At 48.6% G+C, this 14,772-nt stretch overlaps 1 protein-coding gene across 2 annotated transcripts in view; it reads left to right on the top strand.

Annotated features, from left to right (window-relative positions):
• SMG1 (SMG1 nonsense mediated mRNA decay associated PI3K related kinase) overlaps positions 1-14,772 on the top strand; it is a 1,401,298-nt gene that overhangs the window by 235,378 nt on the left and 1,151,148 nt on the right. For both annotated transcript variants that reach the window (XM_069210224.1, XM_069210223.1), the window contains 2 exons: positions 2,116-2,385; positions 2,780-2,910. In XM_069210224.1, the coding sequence (XP_069066325.1) occupies positions 2,116-2,385; positions 2,780-2,910 (401 nt within the window). The remainder of the gene's footprint in view (positions 1-2,115; positions 2,386-2,779; positions 2,911-14,772) is intronic.

Raw genomic sequence — 14,772 nt, 5'->3', positions numbered from 1 at the left:
AGTCAATATGCCTTGGTTGTTGCAACTGTGGTGGTGGGGTGGTGGGGTAGGGGGTGAGGAGGGTGGGGGGGGCGGACATGTTCCCTGCACTGGTGCAAACCAGATTATGCAAGGAGGGCACCAAATGTGCCCTTCAAAGCAAGCCAGTGGCATGAGGAGGGTACCCCTCCTCAGCTTTGTAACCCCTATTTCCAAGTGAGAGGAGGTTGCACCCCTCTCCCACAGAAAATCGTTCTTCTACCTTCCTCTGCTTGAGCTGGTCAAGCAGCAGGAGGGCAGAATCCTGGCTGAAGGGCTTCAGCAACGTAGCCTGCCCGCAGACCCTCGAAGACTGGCAGGAGCAATACTGAAGGACTCCTCTAAGGAGCCTCCAGAGTGCATAGAATCATGCCACCAATTCTGGCATCAGTATTCGGGTATGATTCCGACATGTTTGATACCAAACATGCCTAGGTTTGGAGTTACCATTATGTAGCTGGACCATAGGTAGTGACCTATGGCTAGTGCATACCTAAAATGTCTTCCCCTCGTTTGAAGTCCTGGGAATTGGAACTAGAGTTCGTAGAGGGGCGCCTCTGCTCATGCAGGGGTGCCCACACACACAGGGACCTGCACCCTGCCCTTAGGACTGGAAGGGCCTATCATAGGGGCAACTTGCTAACCTGGTGTAGTGACCAGCAGTGAAATGGTGCATGCACCTTTTCACGCAGGCTGCAAATGGCAGACCCGCAGACACAGTTTGTATTGACTCCCATGCTGCAGCCAACAGGGAAGGGGGGGAGATTTTGGTGGTGGGGGGCTGGCTGGTGTACCCATTCCCTGGGTACCTAAGTACCATATACTAGGAACTTAGAGAGGGACACCAGTATGCCAATTGAGAGGTGTAAAGAGTACCAAGACAACCAAATTTAGAGCACACAATCACTGGGGTCCTGGTTAGCAGAATTCCAGTGAAAACAGTCTAAGCACACTGACAACAGGCAGAAAGTGGGGTTAACCATGCCAAAAAGAGTGGCTTTCCTATAGGGACCTTGTGAGCTTCTCCATGGTGGTGGTTTCCCCATGTTGTAATGTTCTGAATCCAGGAAATATGGGAACCTTGGTCATGTTTGTTGTCTTTATAGGCTTAACTGTGTGTAACTGAACCATTGTATTGATTGGGAAAGGCATTCGAATACCAACTTGAGGCCTAAATCTGTAACTGTTGGATACCTTAGGGTGCTGCAAACTGAATTGCTCTGATTCCTTTGCTACCTTTTGCTCCATGAAAAATCTCAGTGACCACTTCTAAGCCAGTACTGCCTCTCTTGTTGCCCTCACCATAAAGTTCCTCTGTCCCTTATTCCACTTCAGTTAGGTGTCTGACTCTTTGTACACAAAGGTTAATCTGCTTATTCCTGAACCTAATCCTGCCTCAGCCACAACAGTTTGAAGCTCTTTCTCTCTAATCTGAGTTGCACGTTTCACTACCACCACACTGAGGCAAAAAACAGTCATTTGCTCTTGTCTTACCTCTCCACTTGTACCTTCCTGCCAAGTTTCCTCCTACTGGATAACTCAGTTGCCATGCGACCAACAGTAGCGCTCAGCAACATTGATGGCAACTGAACGGTGAACACTTTCCTGACTGTGGCCTTGTGACTGTTATATCATATTGTTATAATTGTGCCTGCTTGTCTGCATCCCTTGCTACTTTGATTTGTTGTCATTATCTTTATAACTGCTTATTTTCAGTTTCCCTAACCTGCATACAATATTGGTTAAATGCTCAGCAAATATGTGCGTTAGACTTTACCAACTTAGTTTGCCAAAATGGTTTCCCACAGTTGGAGTTAAACCTTGTATTGCACTGAAACATTTTCATTGATGCTATTTCAGTGATGTTTTTTGTATCTTGTGAGTGATAGTCGTTTTGATGTAATGGAGGATTTTAATTTTTATTGGATGTTACAGAAGGCATTATTCAGTAATGTTTGCTTCAGTGTATCTTTGTATACATTTTCTGGTTATAAAAATGAAACTGAAAAAGAGGGTAAAAAATTATTAAAACCAACATTGTGCTTCAAAGTATGCTAAATCAGCATATGTATTTTGTGTAACCTTTTCTTGATCCAGGTTGTTGCAGCAGCCCATTCCCTTTATCAAGCTGTTCTGAGCCTGAAGAACATTCCTGTGTTAGAGACTGCCTACAAGTTGATTTTGGGAGAAATGACATGCGGCCTCAACAATCTCCTGGAGTACCTCAAACTTCCAGAGGCCTGCTCTGAAATCCAGCATGATGCGTTCAAGGACCATACAATTAGTGTGGACAATGCAACATTCATAGTTATTTTCGATCTTAGCGTCTTGACAACAATTGGAAATGCGAAGAATTCACTGATTGGAGTAGGTGTTTAACGTAGCTGTTAATGAAATCTGTTTGTAAATCTTAATATAATTCCATTACTATTTGACGTTTGGACTAGTGATACTCATTAAGTAGATAGTGTATTTTCTAGCTGGTAAAAGCTTTCATGATGTGCCATAAGTGTGCTTAGTGAGTGAGGGATAGAATATTTGCTATTGTGTGGTATTTTGAAGTTGTCTGCTAAACCAAGCAGCACTTTCGAGTTACCACAAGGCGATCTATTACAATTTAGGTTCTGTTGACCCTAATAAATGTCAGTTCTTCGATAATTTACTAAAAACAACTTCTCTACTTTAACGGTGCTTAAGATCTGCTTGTCGCTTTTTGAATAATGTCTAATTTTTTTCTTTCTTTCTACCTATCTTTGTATAGATGTGGGCTCTCTCTCCTACAGTGTTTGCATTGCTGAGTAAGAATTTGCTAGTCGTTCACGGAGACATAGCAGTGCACTATCCTGCAGTGCAGTATGCAGTACTCTACACATTATATTCACATTGCACCAGGTATGAAGAACCATGCTTTTGTGTGCATTATTAGCATTTCAGTTAAAGAGAAGCTTAGTTCAATAGAATTGTAAGATCTAACCTGCTTATCTTACAATAAAACAAAGATTCTTAGTTTATTCAGATTCATAGGGACTGTAAACACAGTTAAAAATTGCTTCGCCATAAAATTGATAAAGCTAGACAGTAATAATAAGAGTGTACATAGGTTTGTGTGGCCAGTAGTTTACTTTCAAAATAGAAGCAGCTTAACAAGCGACTTGAGCTTCTAATGTTATCACTGTTAATGTTTTTATTAAAGGGCATATTTGTATGTTGTGCTGTGTACAAGGGCATCCTAAACTGAAGCAAATAGAGTGCATGTAAGCCAGAAGTGGGTTAAAGATGAGTGGTTTCTCTGTATGTTCTGTTTAAGCAGTAGATAGGAGTGATAAGCTACCGGTTTGTCTCTTATTATTTTCAACTCTGAGGCCAGAGGGGGTGTAATAACCATAGTCTTCCAAGTGTGAAAGCAGTGCCTCCCAGTGTGTAATGCATGAGGAGGTGGATAATCCCATCCTAAAAAGGCTGCATTGAAACTTATTTTCCTCCAGTTGGAATTAAGGAGCATTGATGTAACACCGCACCCCAGTCTCAGTCACCAACAGGATTCATTTTACTGGGTGGCCTTTGAGCATAGGGGGCACAGTTTTATTACCAACCATGATTGCAAACCTAAGCACAGCTCACTGAGGGTAGATAAATCATTCAGGTCTCTAGTATTTGCAGCCATTTGATAGAAATGTCAATTACACCCTGGTGTTTAAATGATCACCTGTCCATTATTGGAGATGATCTGACCCTATTGACCTTAATTTTGAGGTTCTCGGTCTCATACCATGACCTCTGAGTTAGATTTGCCCTTGGGATGAGTCTGAATTGGTGAGCAGGAGTGTATTCTCTGTTTTACATTCAAGACGTTTGTAGGAAGTTGGCTCTGTATGCACTATTTCAAAGTAAGGAATAGTATGTACAGAGTCCAAGGGTTCCCCTTAGAGGTAAGATAGTGGCAAAAAGAGATAATACTAATGCTCTATTTTGTGGTAGTGTGGTCGAGCAGTAGGCTTATCAAAGGAGTAGTGTTAAGCATTTGTTGTACATACACACAGGCAATAAATGAGGAACACACACTCAGAGACAAATCCAGCCAATAGGTTTTGTTATAGAAAAATATATTTTCTTAGTTTATTTTAAGCACCACAGGTTCAAATTTCACATGTAATATCTCATTTGAAAGGTATTGCAGGTAAGTACTTCAGGAACTTTAAATCATTACATTAGCATGTATACTTTTGACATAAAACACAATAAGCTGTTTTAAAAGTGGACACAGTGCAATTTTCACAGTTCCTGGGGGAGGTAAGTTTTTGTTAGTTTTCACAGGTAAGTTAGTCACTTACAGGTTTCAGTTTTTGGTCCAAGGTAGCCCACCGTTGGGGGTTCCGAGCAACCCCAAAGTTACCACACCAGCAGCTCAGGGCCGGTCAGGTGCAGAGGTCAAAGAGGTGCCCAAAACGCATAGGCTGCAATGGAGAGAAGGGGGTGCCCCGGTTCTGGCCTGCCAGCAGGTAAGTACCCACGTCTTCGGAGGGCAGACCAGGGTGGTTTTGTAGGGCACCGGGGGGGACACAAGTCCACACAGAAAGTACACCCTCAGCAGCGCGGGGGCGGCCGGGTGCAGTGTGCAAACAAGCGTCGGGTTTCCTTTAGTTTTCAATGGGAGACCAAGGGGTCTCTTCAGCGATGCAGGCAGGCAAGGGGGGGGGCTCCTCGGGGTGGCCACCACCTGGGCAAGGGAGAGGGCCTCCTGGGGGTCACTCCTGCACAGAAGTTCCGTTTCTTTAGGGGCTGGGGGCTGCGGGTGCAGGGTCTTTTTCAGCTGTCGGGAAATGGAGTTCAGACAGTCGCGGTCAGGGGGAGCCTGGGGATTCCCTCTGCAGGCGTCGCTGTGGGGGCTCAGGGAGGACAACTTTGGTTACTCACAGTCGTAGAGTCGCCGGAGGGTCCTCCCTGAAGCGTTGTTTCTCCACCAGTCGAGTCGGGGTCGCCGGTGCAGTGTTGCAAGTCTCACGCTTCTTGCGGGGAGTTGCAGGGGTCTTTAAATCTGCTCCTTGTAACAAAGTTGCAGTTCTTTTGGAGCAGTGCCGCTGTCCTCGGGAGTTTCTTGTCTTTTTCGAAGCAGGGCAGTCCTCAGAGGATTCAGAGGTCGCTGGTCCCTTGGAAAGCGTCGCTGGAGCAGGTTTCTTTGGAAGGCAGGAGACAGGCCGTTAAGTCTGGGGCCAAGGCAGTTGGTGTCTTCTGGTCTTCCTCTGCAGGGGTTTTTCAGCTCAGCCGTCCTTCTTCTTGTAGTTGCAGGAATCTAAATTCTTAGGTTCAGGGAAGCCCTTAAATACTAAATTTAAGGGCGTGTTTAGGTCTGGGGGGTTAGTAGCCAATGGCTACTAGCCCTGAGGGTGGGTACACCCTCTTTGTGCCTCCTCCCAAGGGGAGGGGGTCACATCCCTAATCCTATTGGGGAATCCTCCATCTGCAAGATGGAGGATTTCTAAAAGTTAGTCACTTCAGCTCAGGACACCTTAGGGGCTGTCCTGACTGGCCAGTGACTCCTCCTTGTTTTTCTCATTATTTTCTCCGGCCTTGCTGCCAAAAGTGGGGGCCGTGGCCGGAGGGGGCGGGCAACTCCACTAGCTGGAGTGTCCTGCGGTGCTGGCACAAAGGGGTGAGCCTTTGAGGCTCACCGCCAGGTGTGGCAGCTCCTGCCTGGGGGAGGTGTTAGCATCTCCACCCAGTGCAGGCTTTGTTACTGGCCTCAGAGTGACAAAGGCACTCTCCCTATGGGGCCAGCAACATGTCTCGGTTGTGGCAGGCTGCTGGAACCAGTCAGCCTACACTGAACAATTGGGTAAAATACAGGGGGCATCTCTAAGATGCTCTCTGTGTGCATTTTTTAATAAATCCAACACTGGCATCAGTGTGGGTTTATTATTCTGAGAAGTTTGATACTAAACTTCCCAGTATTCAGTGTAGCCATTATGGAGCTGTGGAGTTCGTTTTTGACAGACTCCCAGCCCATATACTCTTATGGCTACCCTGCACTTACAATGTCTAAGGTTTTGCTTAGACACTGTAGGGGCATAGTGCTCATGCACATATGCCCTCACCTGTGGTATAGTGCACCCTGCCTTAGGGCTGTAAGGCCTACTAGAGGGGTGACTTACCTATGCCACAGGCAGTGGGAGGTTGGCATGGCACCCTGAGGGGAGTGCCATGTCGACTTAGTCATTTTCTCCCCACCAGCACACACAAGCTGGCAAGCAGTGTGTCTGTGCTGAGTGAGGGGTCCCTAGGGTGGCATAAGACATGCTGCAGCCCTTAGAGACCTTCCCTGGCATCAGGGCCCTTGGTACCAGGGGTACCAGTTACAAGGGACTTACCTAGGTGCCAGGGTTGTGCCAATTGTGGAAACAATGGTACATTTTAGGTGAAAGAACACTGGTGCTGGGCCTGGTTAGCAGGGTCCCAGCACACTTCTCAGTCAAGTCAGCATCAGTATCAGGCAAAAAGTGGGGGGTAACTGCAACAGGGAGCCATTTCTTTACAACGTTCTGTCTAGACTCAGCCATAGCTTCTGACACAGTTGAATAATGTTATTTCACCCTTTGACCATAAATGGATTATGCCTTTGTGCAGAGGTTTACGTTTATTGCTCCAAAGAGTTTGAGCCCTCTTGCTGTAATCCATATTGAATGTCAAACAGGATAATGTTCTTTTTAGTTCATGACTAGATCCTATACACAAAAGTTTATTCTCAAATTCATATGGTCCAAAATGACATGGCTGGCCAGTTTCAGATACCCTGTTTTCACTAAAAGCTCTCAAGATCAAATCAAAGATATGAGGCTTGAACCGTGGCACTAAAATATCTGCATACGTGTACCACCTTACAGAATCTCATTTGGGCTTCATTCCTTTCTCAACTTCTCAAATATTAACAATTTCTGATGAATACAACTACCTGTGGATTCCTCACCTTATGAATTCTCCCATGCGACAGCATCCGACGGAAAATCTTCTTCCCAGCTCTCCATGTCGAGGACGTCTCAATTGCACGGCTCCACGCGACTCCGTCTGACGTCACCATGCCAATAAGAGGTCCTTGCCGGCGTGCTGACGTCAGTTCCCTTTTTTTCCGTGCCTTCGACGCGAACTGTTTTCTCCTAGCTCTCGCTACTGCTGAAGGTGTTCCATCTTGTTACAAGTTACAATCCGGTTTCTAGTTACAATGTCTCCTCCTAGGAAATCGGGATTTAAGCCATGTCGAGAGTGCGGAGGTCGCTTGTCGGTCACTGACCCTCATGAGGATTGTCTTTGGTGTCTGAGCTCCGAGCATGATGTTGAAGAGTATGTATCCTGCTACAGCATGAATCCGAAGGCTCTGAAGGAGAGGGAAGCCAAACTCTTTTTGGCCAAGGCGAAGAAGGGGCATAAGAGTCATCACAGGTCCTCTTCCCATACTTCATCGAAGAGACACAAGAAGCGACGTTGTCATGACTCTTGTCGTCGTTCGGCTCGGAGCCGTTCAAGATCAAGGTCTCCAGCTTGGCGACACTGTACGAAGTTGGAGGTGAGTCCGACTGACTCTGCAGCCTCAGAGCCCTCAGGCTTCTCCGGCGCCGTCGGTCTTCGATGTAGTTGCACCTCCGGAGAGTCCTCGATTTTCACCTGCTGCACATGATTCAGATGTTCAGCAAGCTCAGGTGCAACATGGAAACCAGCGGTATCCTGCTTCCCAGCTCCGGGAGCGGATCCGGCGGCATTTTTAAATGCCATGTTTTCGATGTTTCATGCTATGGCCCCTGCTGGTGCATGGCTGGTCCCACGGGTCCGTTTGCATTTTCATTGGGCTCCCCGACTCCTTACTAGGCGGCGCCGTTTATGCCCTTCTATCGGCTGAGGGAGCCGGTTCGGCGCAGATAACGTCGCCTCGAGTTCCTGCGGTTCCGATGACTGCGCCTTCCAGACCTATGGCGCCGTTCTCATCGCCCCGTCAGTCGACGCCAATGATGGAGCCCCAAGTGTCCATGGTGCCGCTGGGATCCGCGCTGGGCCCGGATAGTGGATTAGACCGAAGCCAACCTTCCTCTCCTGTTCCGCGCCTTGCAGTTTTAAAGCCAGTGTCTTCGACGTCGGCCAATTCTATGTCGACGCCGAGGTTAGAGGCCAGGCTAAGGTCGCGTAGAAAGGCTTTTGGAAGAGGAGTACCACCAGCGGCAGTTGTTGGAAGAAGGGGAGATTGTGGAGCCTTTGGGAGAGTATCAAGGGCTGGATTCAGCCAATGGGCTTGACACTTCCCCGGAATGGGACCTTTCTTCGCCGGGAAAGTTCACGGAGGCGGCGGCGGCCTCCTTCCATACTGTGATTTGGAAGGCAGCACATTTTTGTGGATCTTCCGTTGCCTTATGCAGATGTCAAGACAAACATTCTGATGGAGGTCCTACACCCTTCTTCAACTTCTGCGGATCCATTGCTTCCGTTTAATGATGCTCTTACGGAGCACATCTTAGAACTATGGAGGAAGCCTGTGTCATCACCTGCTGCCAATAGGTCTGTGGCAAGGAGGTACAGGGTGGCGCCTGGAGATCTGGCGTTCTTGTCAAAACATCTTACCCCAGAGAGTCTGGTTGTTCAGGCCTCTTGTTCCACACGGTCTGCACCAGGCTCCTTCCCTGTGATTCCGTCAGACAGGGAATCCAAAAGGATGGAGCAGTCGGCAGAGAAAACTTTCTCCTCTTCCAGTATGGCTCTCAAGTCAGCGAATGCTACCTGTGTTCTTGGTAGATACGCACTGATGGATTTGGCTAGGGCTATGGTTCCTGACATGCCGCAGGAGGTGCAGGGACAATTTGGTGAACTCCTGTCAGATGCTCATTGTAGGAAGTTGGCTCTGTATGTGCTATTTCAAAGTAAGGAATAGCATGCACAGAGTCCAAGGGTTCCCCTTAGAGGTAAGATAGTGGCAAAAAGAGATAATACTAATGCTCTATTTTGTGGTAGTGTGGTCGAGCAGTAGGCTTATCCAAGGAGTAGTGTTAAGCATTTGTTGTACATACACATAGACAATAAATGAGGTACACACACTCAGAGACAAATCCAGCCAATAGGTTTTTATATAGAAAAATATCTTTTCTTAGTTTATTTTAAGAACCACAGGTTCAAATTCTACATGTAATATCTCATTCGAAAGGTATTGCAGGTAAGTACTTTAGGAACTTCAAATCATCAAAATTGCATGTATACTTTTCAAGTTATTCACAAATAGCTGTTTTAAAAGTGGACACTTAGTGCAATTTTCACAGTTCCTAGGGGAGGTAAGTATTTGTTAGGTTAACCAGGTAAGTAAGACACTTACAGGGCTTAGTTCTTGGTCCAAGGTAGCCCACCGTTGGGGGTTCAGAGCAACCCCAAAGTCACCACACCAGTAGCTCAGGGCCGGTCAGGTGCAGAGTTCAAAGTGGTGCCCAAAACACATAGGCTAGAATGGAGAGAAGGGGGTGCCCCGGTTCCGGTCTGCTTGCAGGTAAGTACCCGCGTCTTCGGAGGGCAGACCAGGGGGGTTTTGTAGGGCACCGGGGGGGACACAAGCCCACACAGAAATTTCACCCTCAGCAGCGCGGGGGCGGCCGGGTGCAGTGTAGAAACAAGCGTCGGGTTCGCAATGTTAGTCTATGAGAGATCTCGGGATCTCTTCAGCGCTGCAGGCAGGCAAGGGGGGGGATTCCTCGGGGAAACCTCCACTTGATCAAGGGAGAGGGACTCCTGGGGGTCACTCCTCCAGTGAAAGTCCGGTCCTTCAGGTCCTGGGGGCTGCGGGTGCAGGGTCTCTCCCAGGTGTCGGGACTTAGGATTCAAAGAGTCGCGGTCAGGGGAAGCCTCGGGATTCCCTCTGCAGGCGGCGCTGTGGGGGCTCAGGGGGGACAGGTTTTTGTACTCACAGTCTTAGAGTAGTCCTGGGGTCCCTCCTGAGGTGTTGGATCGCCACCAGCCGAGTCGGGGTCGCCGGGTGCAGTGTTGCAAGTCTCACGCTTCTTGCGGGGAGCTTGCAGGGTTCTTTCAAGGCTGCTGGAAACAAAGTTGCAGCCTTTCTTGGAGCAGGTCCGCTGTCCTCGGGAGTTTCTTGTCTTTTCGAAGCAGGGGCAGTCCTCAGAGGATGTCGAGGTCGCTGGTCCCTTTGGAAGGCGTCGCTGGAGCAGGATCTTTGGAAGGCAGGAGACAGGCCGGTGAGTTTCTGGAGCCAAGGCAGTTGTCGTCTTCTGGTCTTCCGCTGCAGGGGTTTTCAGCTAGGCAGTCCTTCTTCTTGTAGTTGCAGGAATCTAATTTTCTAGGGTTCAGGGTAGCCCTTAAATACTAAATTTAAGGGCGTGTTTAGGTCTGGGGGGTTAGTAGCCAATGGCTACTAGCCCTGAGGGTGGGTACACCCTCTTTGTGCCTCCTCCCAAGGGGAGGGGGTCACAATCCTAACCCTATTGGGGGAATCCTCCATCTGCAAGATGGAGGATTTCTAAAAGTCAGAGTCACCTCAGCTCAGGACACCTTAGGGGCTGTCCTGACTGGCCAGTGACTCCTCCTTGTTTTTCTCATTATCTTCTCCGGCCTTGCCGCCAAAGTGGGGCCTGGCCGGAGGGGGCGGGCAACTCCACTAGCTGGAGTGTCCTGCTGGGTTGGCACAAAGGAGGTGAGCCTTTGAGGCTCACCGCCAGGTGTGACAATTCCTGCCTGGGGGAGGTGTTAGCATCTCCACCCAGTGCAGACTTTGTTACTGGCCTCAGAGTGACAAAGGCACTCTCCCCATGGGGCCAGCAACATGTCTCGGTTTGTGGCAGGCTGCTAAAACTAGTCAGCCTACACAGATAGTCGGGTAAGTTTCAGGGGGCACCTCTAAGGTGCCCTCTGTGGTGTATTTTACAATAAAATGTACACTGGCATCAGTGTGCATTTATTGTGCTGAGAAGTTTGATACCAAACTTCCCAGTTTTCAGTGTAGCCATTATGGTGCTGTGGAGTTCGTGTTTGACAAACTCCCAGACCATATACTCTTATGGCTACCCTGCACTTACAATGTCTAAGGTTTTGTTTAGACACTGTAGGGGTACCATGCTCATGCACTGGTACCCTCACCTATGGTATAGTGCACCCTGCCTTAGGGCTGTAAGGCCTGCTAGAGGGGTGTCTTACCTATACTGCATAGGCAGTGAGAGGCTGGCATGGCACCCTGAGGGGAGTGCCATGTCGACTTACTCGTTTTGTCCTCACTAGCACACACAAGCTGGCAAGCAGTGTGTCTGTGCTGAGTGAGAGGTCTCCAGGGTGGCATAAGACATGCTGCAGCCCTTAGAGACCTTCCTTGGCATCAGGGCCCTTGGTACTAGAAGTACCAGTTACAAGGGACTTATCTGGATGCCAGGGTCTGCCAATTGTGGATACAAAAGTACAGGTTAGGGAAAGAACACTGGTGCTGGGGCCTGGTTAGCAGGCCTCAGCACACTTTCAATTGTAAACATAGCATCAGCAAAGGCAAAAAGTCAGGGGGCAACCATGCCAAGGAGGCATTTCCTTACACAACCCCCCCCCAAACGAAAGAGGATGAGACTAACCTTTCCCAAGAGAGTCTTCATTTTCTAAGTGGAAGAACCTGGAAAGGCCATCTGCATTGGCATGGGCAGTCCCAGGTCTGTGTTCCACTATAAAGTCCATTCCCTGTAGGGAGATGGACCACCTCAACAGTTTAGGATTTTCACCTTTCATTTGCATCAGCCATTTGAGAGGTCTGTGGTCAGTTTGAACTAGGAAGTGAGTCCCAAAGAGGTATGGTCTCAGCTTCTTCAGGGACCAAACCACAGCAAAGGCCTCCCTCTCAATGGCACTCCAACGCTGCTCCCTGGGGAGTAACCTCCTGCTAATGAAAGCAACAGGCTGGTCAAGGCCATCATCATTTGTTTGGGACAAAACTGCCCCTATCCCATGTTCAGAGGCATCAGTCTGCACAATGAACTGCTTAGAATAATCTGGAGCTTTTAGAACTGGTGCTGAGCACATTGCCTGTTTCAGGGTGTCAAAGGCCTGTTGGCATTCCACAGTCCAGTTCACTTTCTTGGGCATTTTCTTGGAGGTGAGTTCAGTGAGGGCTGTCACAATGGATCCATATCCCTTCACAAACCTCCTGTAATACCCAGTCAAGCCAAGGAATGCCCTGACTTGAGTCTGGGTTTTTGGAGCTACCCAGTCCAGAATAGTCTGGATCTTGGGTTGGAGTGGCTGAACTTGGCCTCCACCTACAAGGTGTCCCAAGTAAACCACAGTTCCCTGCCCTATCTGGCATTTGGATGCCTTGATAGAGAGGCCTGCAGATTGCAGAGCCTTCAAAACCTTCCTCAGGTGGACCAGGTGATCCTGCCAGGTGGAGCTAAAGACAGCAATATCATCAAGATAAGCTGTGCTAAAGGACTCCAAGCCAGCAAGGACTTGATTCACCAACCTTTGGAAGGTGGCAGGGGCATTCTTTAAACCAAAGGGCATAACAGTAAACTGATAATGCCCATCAGGTGTGGAGAATGCTGTTTTCTCTTTTGCTCCAGGTGCCATTTTTATTTGCCAGTACCCTGCTGTCAAGTCAAAGGTACTTAAGAATTTGGCAGCACCTAATTTATCTATGAGCTCATCAGCTCTTGGAATTGGATGAGCATCTGTCTTGGTGACAGAATTGAGCCCTCTGTAGTCCACACAAAACCTCATCTCTTTCTTTCCATCTTGGGTGTGAGGTTTGGGGACTAAGACCACTGGGCTAGCCCAGGGGCTGTCAGAGCGCTCAATCACTCCCAATTCCAGCATCTTGTGGACTTCCACCTTGATGCTTTCCTTAACATGGTCAGATTGTCTAAAGATTTTGTTCTTGACAGGCATGCTGTCTCCTGTGTCCACATCATGGGTACACAGGTGTGTCTGACCAGGGGTTAAGGAGAAGAGTTCAGGAAACTGTTGTAGGACTCTCCTACAATCAGCTTGCTGTTGGCCAGAGAGGGTGTCTGAGTAGATCACTCCATCTACTGTGCCATCTTTTGGGTCTGATGACAGAAGATCAGGGAGAGGTTCACTCTCTGCCTCCTGATCCTCATCTGTTACCATCAACAGATTCACATCAGCCCTGTCATGGAAGAGCTTAAGGCGGTTCACATGGATCACCCTCTTGGGGCTCCTGCTTGTGCCCAGGTCCACCAGGTAGGTGACCTGACTCTTCCTTTCTAGTACTGGGTAAGGGCCACTCCATTTGTCCTGGAGTGCCCTGGGAGCCACAGGCTCCAGAACCCAGACTTTCTGCCCTGGTTGGAACTCAACCAGTGCAGCCTTTTGGTCATACCAAAACTTCTGGAGCTGTTGGCTGGCCTCAAGGTTTTTGGTTGCTTTTTCCATGTACTCTGCCATTCTAGAGCGAAGGCCAAGTACATAGTCCACTATGTCCTGTTTAGGCTCATGGAGAGGTCTCTCCCAGCCTTCTTTAACAAGGGCAAGTGGTCCCCTTACAGGATGACCAAACAGAAGTTCAAAGGGTGAGAATCCTACTCCCTTCTGTGGCACCTCTCTGTAAGCGAAAAGCAGACATGGCAAGAGGACATCCCATCTCCTTTTGAGTTTTTCTGGGAGCCCCATGATCATGCCTTTTAATGTCTTGTTGAATCTCTCAACCAAGCCATTAGTTTGTGGATGGTATGGTGTAGTGAATTTATAAGTCACTCCACACTCATTCCACATGTGCTTTAGGTATGCTGACATGAAGTTGGTACCTCTGTCAGACACCACCTCCTTAGGGAAACCCACTCTGGTAAAGATACCAATGAGGGCCTTGGCTACTGCAGGGGCAGTAGTCGACCTAAGGGGTATAGCTTCAGGATACCTGGTAGCATGATCCACTACTACCAGGATATACATATTTCCTGAGGCTGTGGGAGGTTCCAGTGGACCAACTATGTCCACACCCACTCTTTCAAAGGGAACCCCCACCACTGGAAGTGGAATGAGGGGGGCCTTTGGATGTCCACCTGTCTTACCACTGGCTTGACAGGTGGGGCAGGAGAGGCAAAACTCCTTAACCATGTTGGACATATTGGGCCAGTAGAAGTGGTTGACTAACCTCTCCCACGTCTTGGTTTGTCCCAAATGTCCAGCAAGGGGAATGTCATGGGCCAATGTTAGGATGAACTCTCTGAACAGCTGAGGCACTACCACTCTCCTAGTGGCACCAGGTTTGGGGTCTCTGGCCTCAGTGTACAGGAGTCCATCTTCCCAATAGACCCTATGGGTTCCAGTTTTCTTGCCCTTGGACTCTTCAGCAGCTTGTTGCCTAAGGCCTTCAAGAGAGGGACAGGTTTCCTATCCCTTACACAGCTCCTCCCTTGAGGGTCCCCCTGGGCCTAAGAGCTCAACCTGATAAGGTTCAAGCTCCAAAGGCTCAGTTCCCTCAGAGGGCAGAACTTCTTCCTGAGAAGAGAGGTTCCCTTTCTTTTGCTGTGTTGCAGTTGGTTTCCCAACTGACTTTCCTGTTCTCTTGGTAGGCTGGGCCATTCTTCCAGACTCCAGCTCTACTTGTTCACCCTGTGCCTTGCATTGTGCTTTTGTTTTCACTCACACCAGTTCAGGGATACCCAGCATTGCTGCATGGGTTTTTAGTTCTACCTCAGCCCATGCTGAGGACTCCAGGTCATTTCCAAGCAGACAGTCCACTGGGATATTTGAGGAGACCACCACCTGTTTCAGGCCATTGACCCCTCCCCA

The sequence above is a fragment of the Pleurodeles waltl genome, chromosome 10 (assembly GCF_031143425.1).
Source record: "Pleurodeles waltl isolate 20211129_DDA chromosome 10, aPleWal1.hap1.20221129, whole genome shotgun sequence".
Classification (NCBI taxonomy): Eukaryota; Metazoa; Chordata; class Amphibia; order Caudata; family Salamandridae; genus Pleurodeles; species Pleurodeles waltl.
This window is presented reverse-complemented; position numbering and strand designations above follow the sequence as displayed.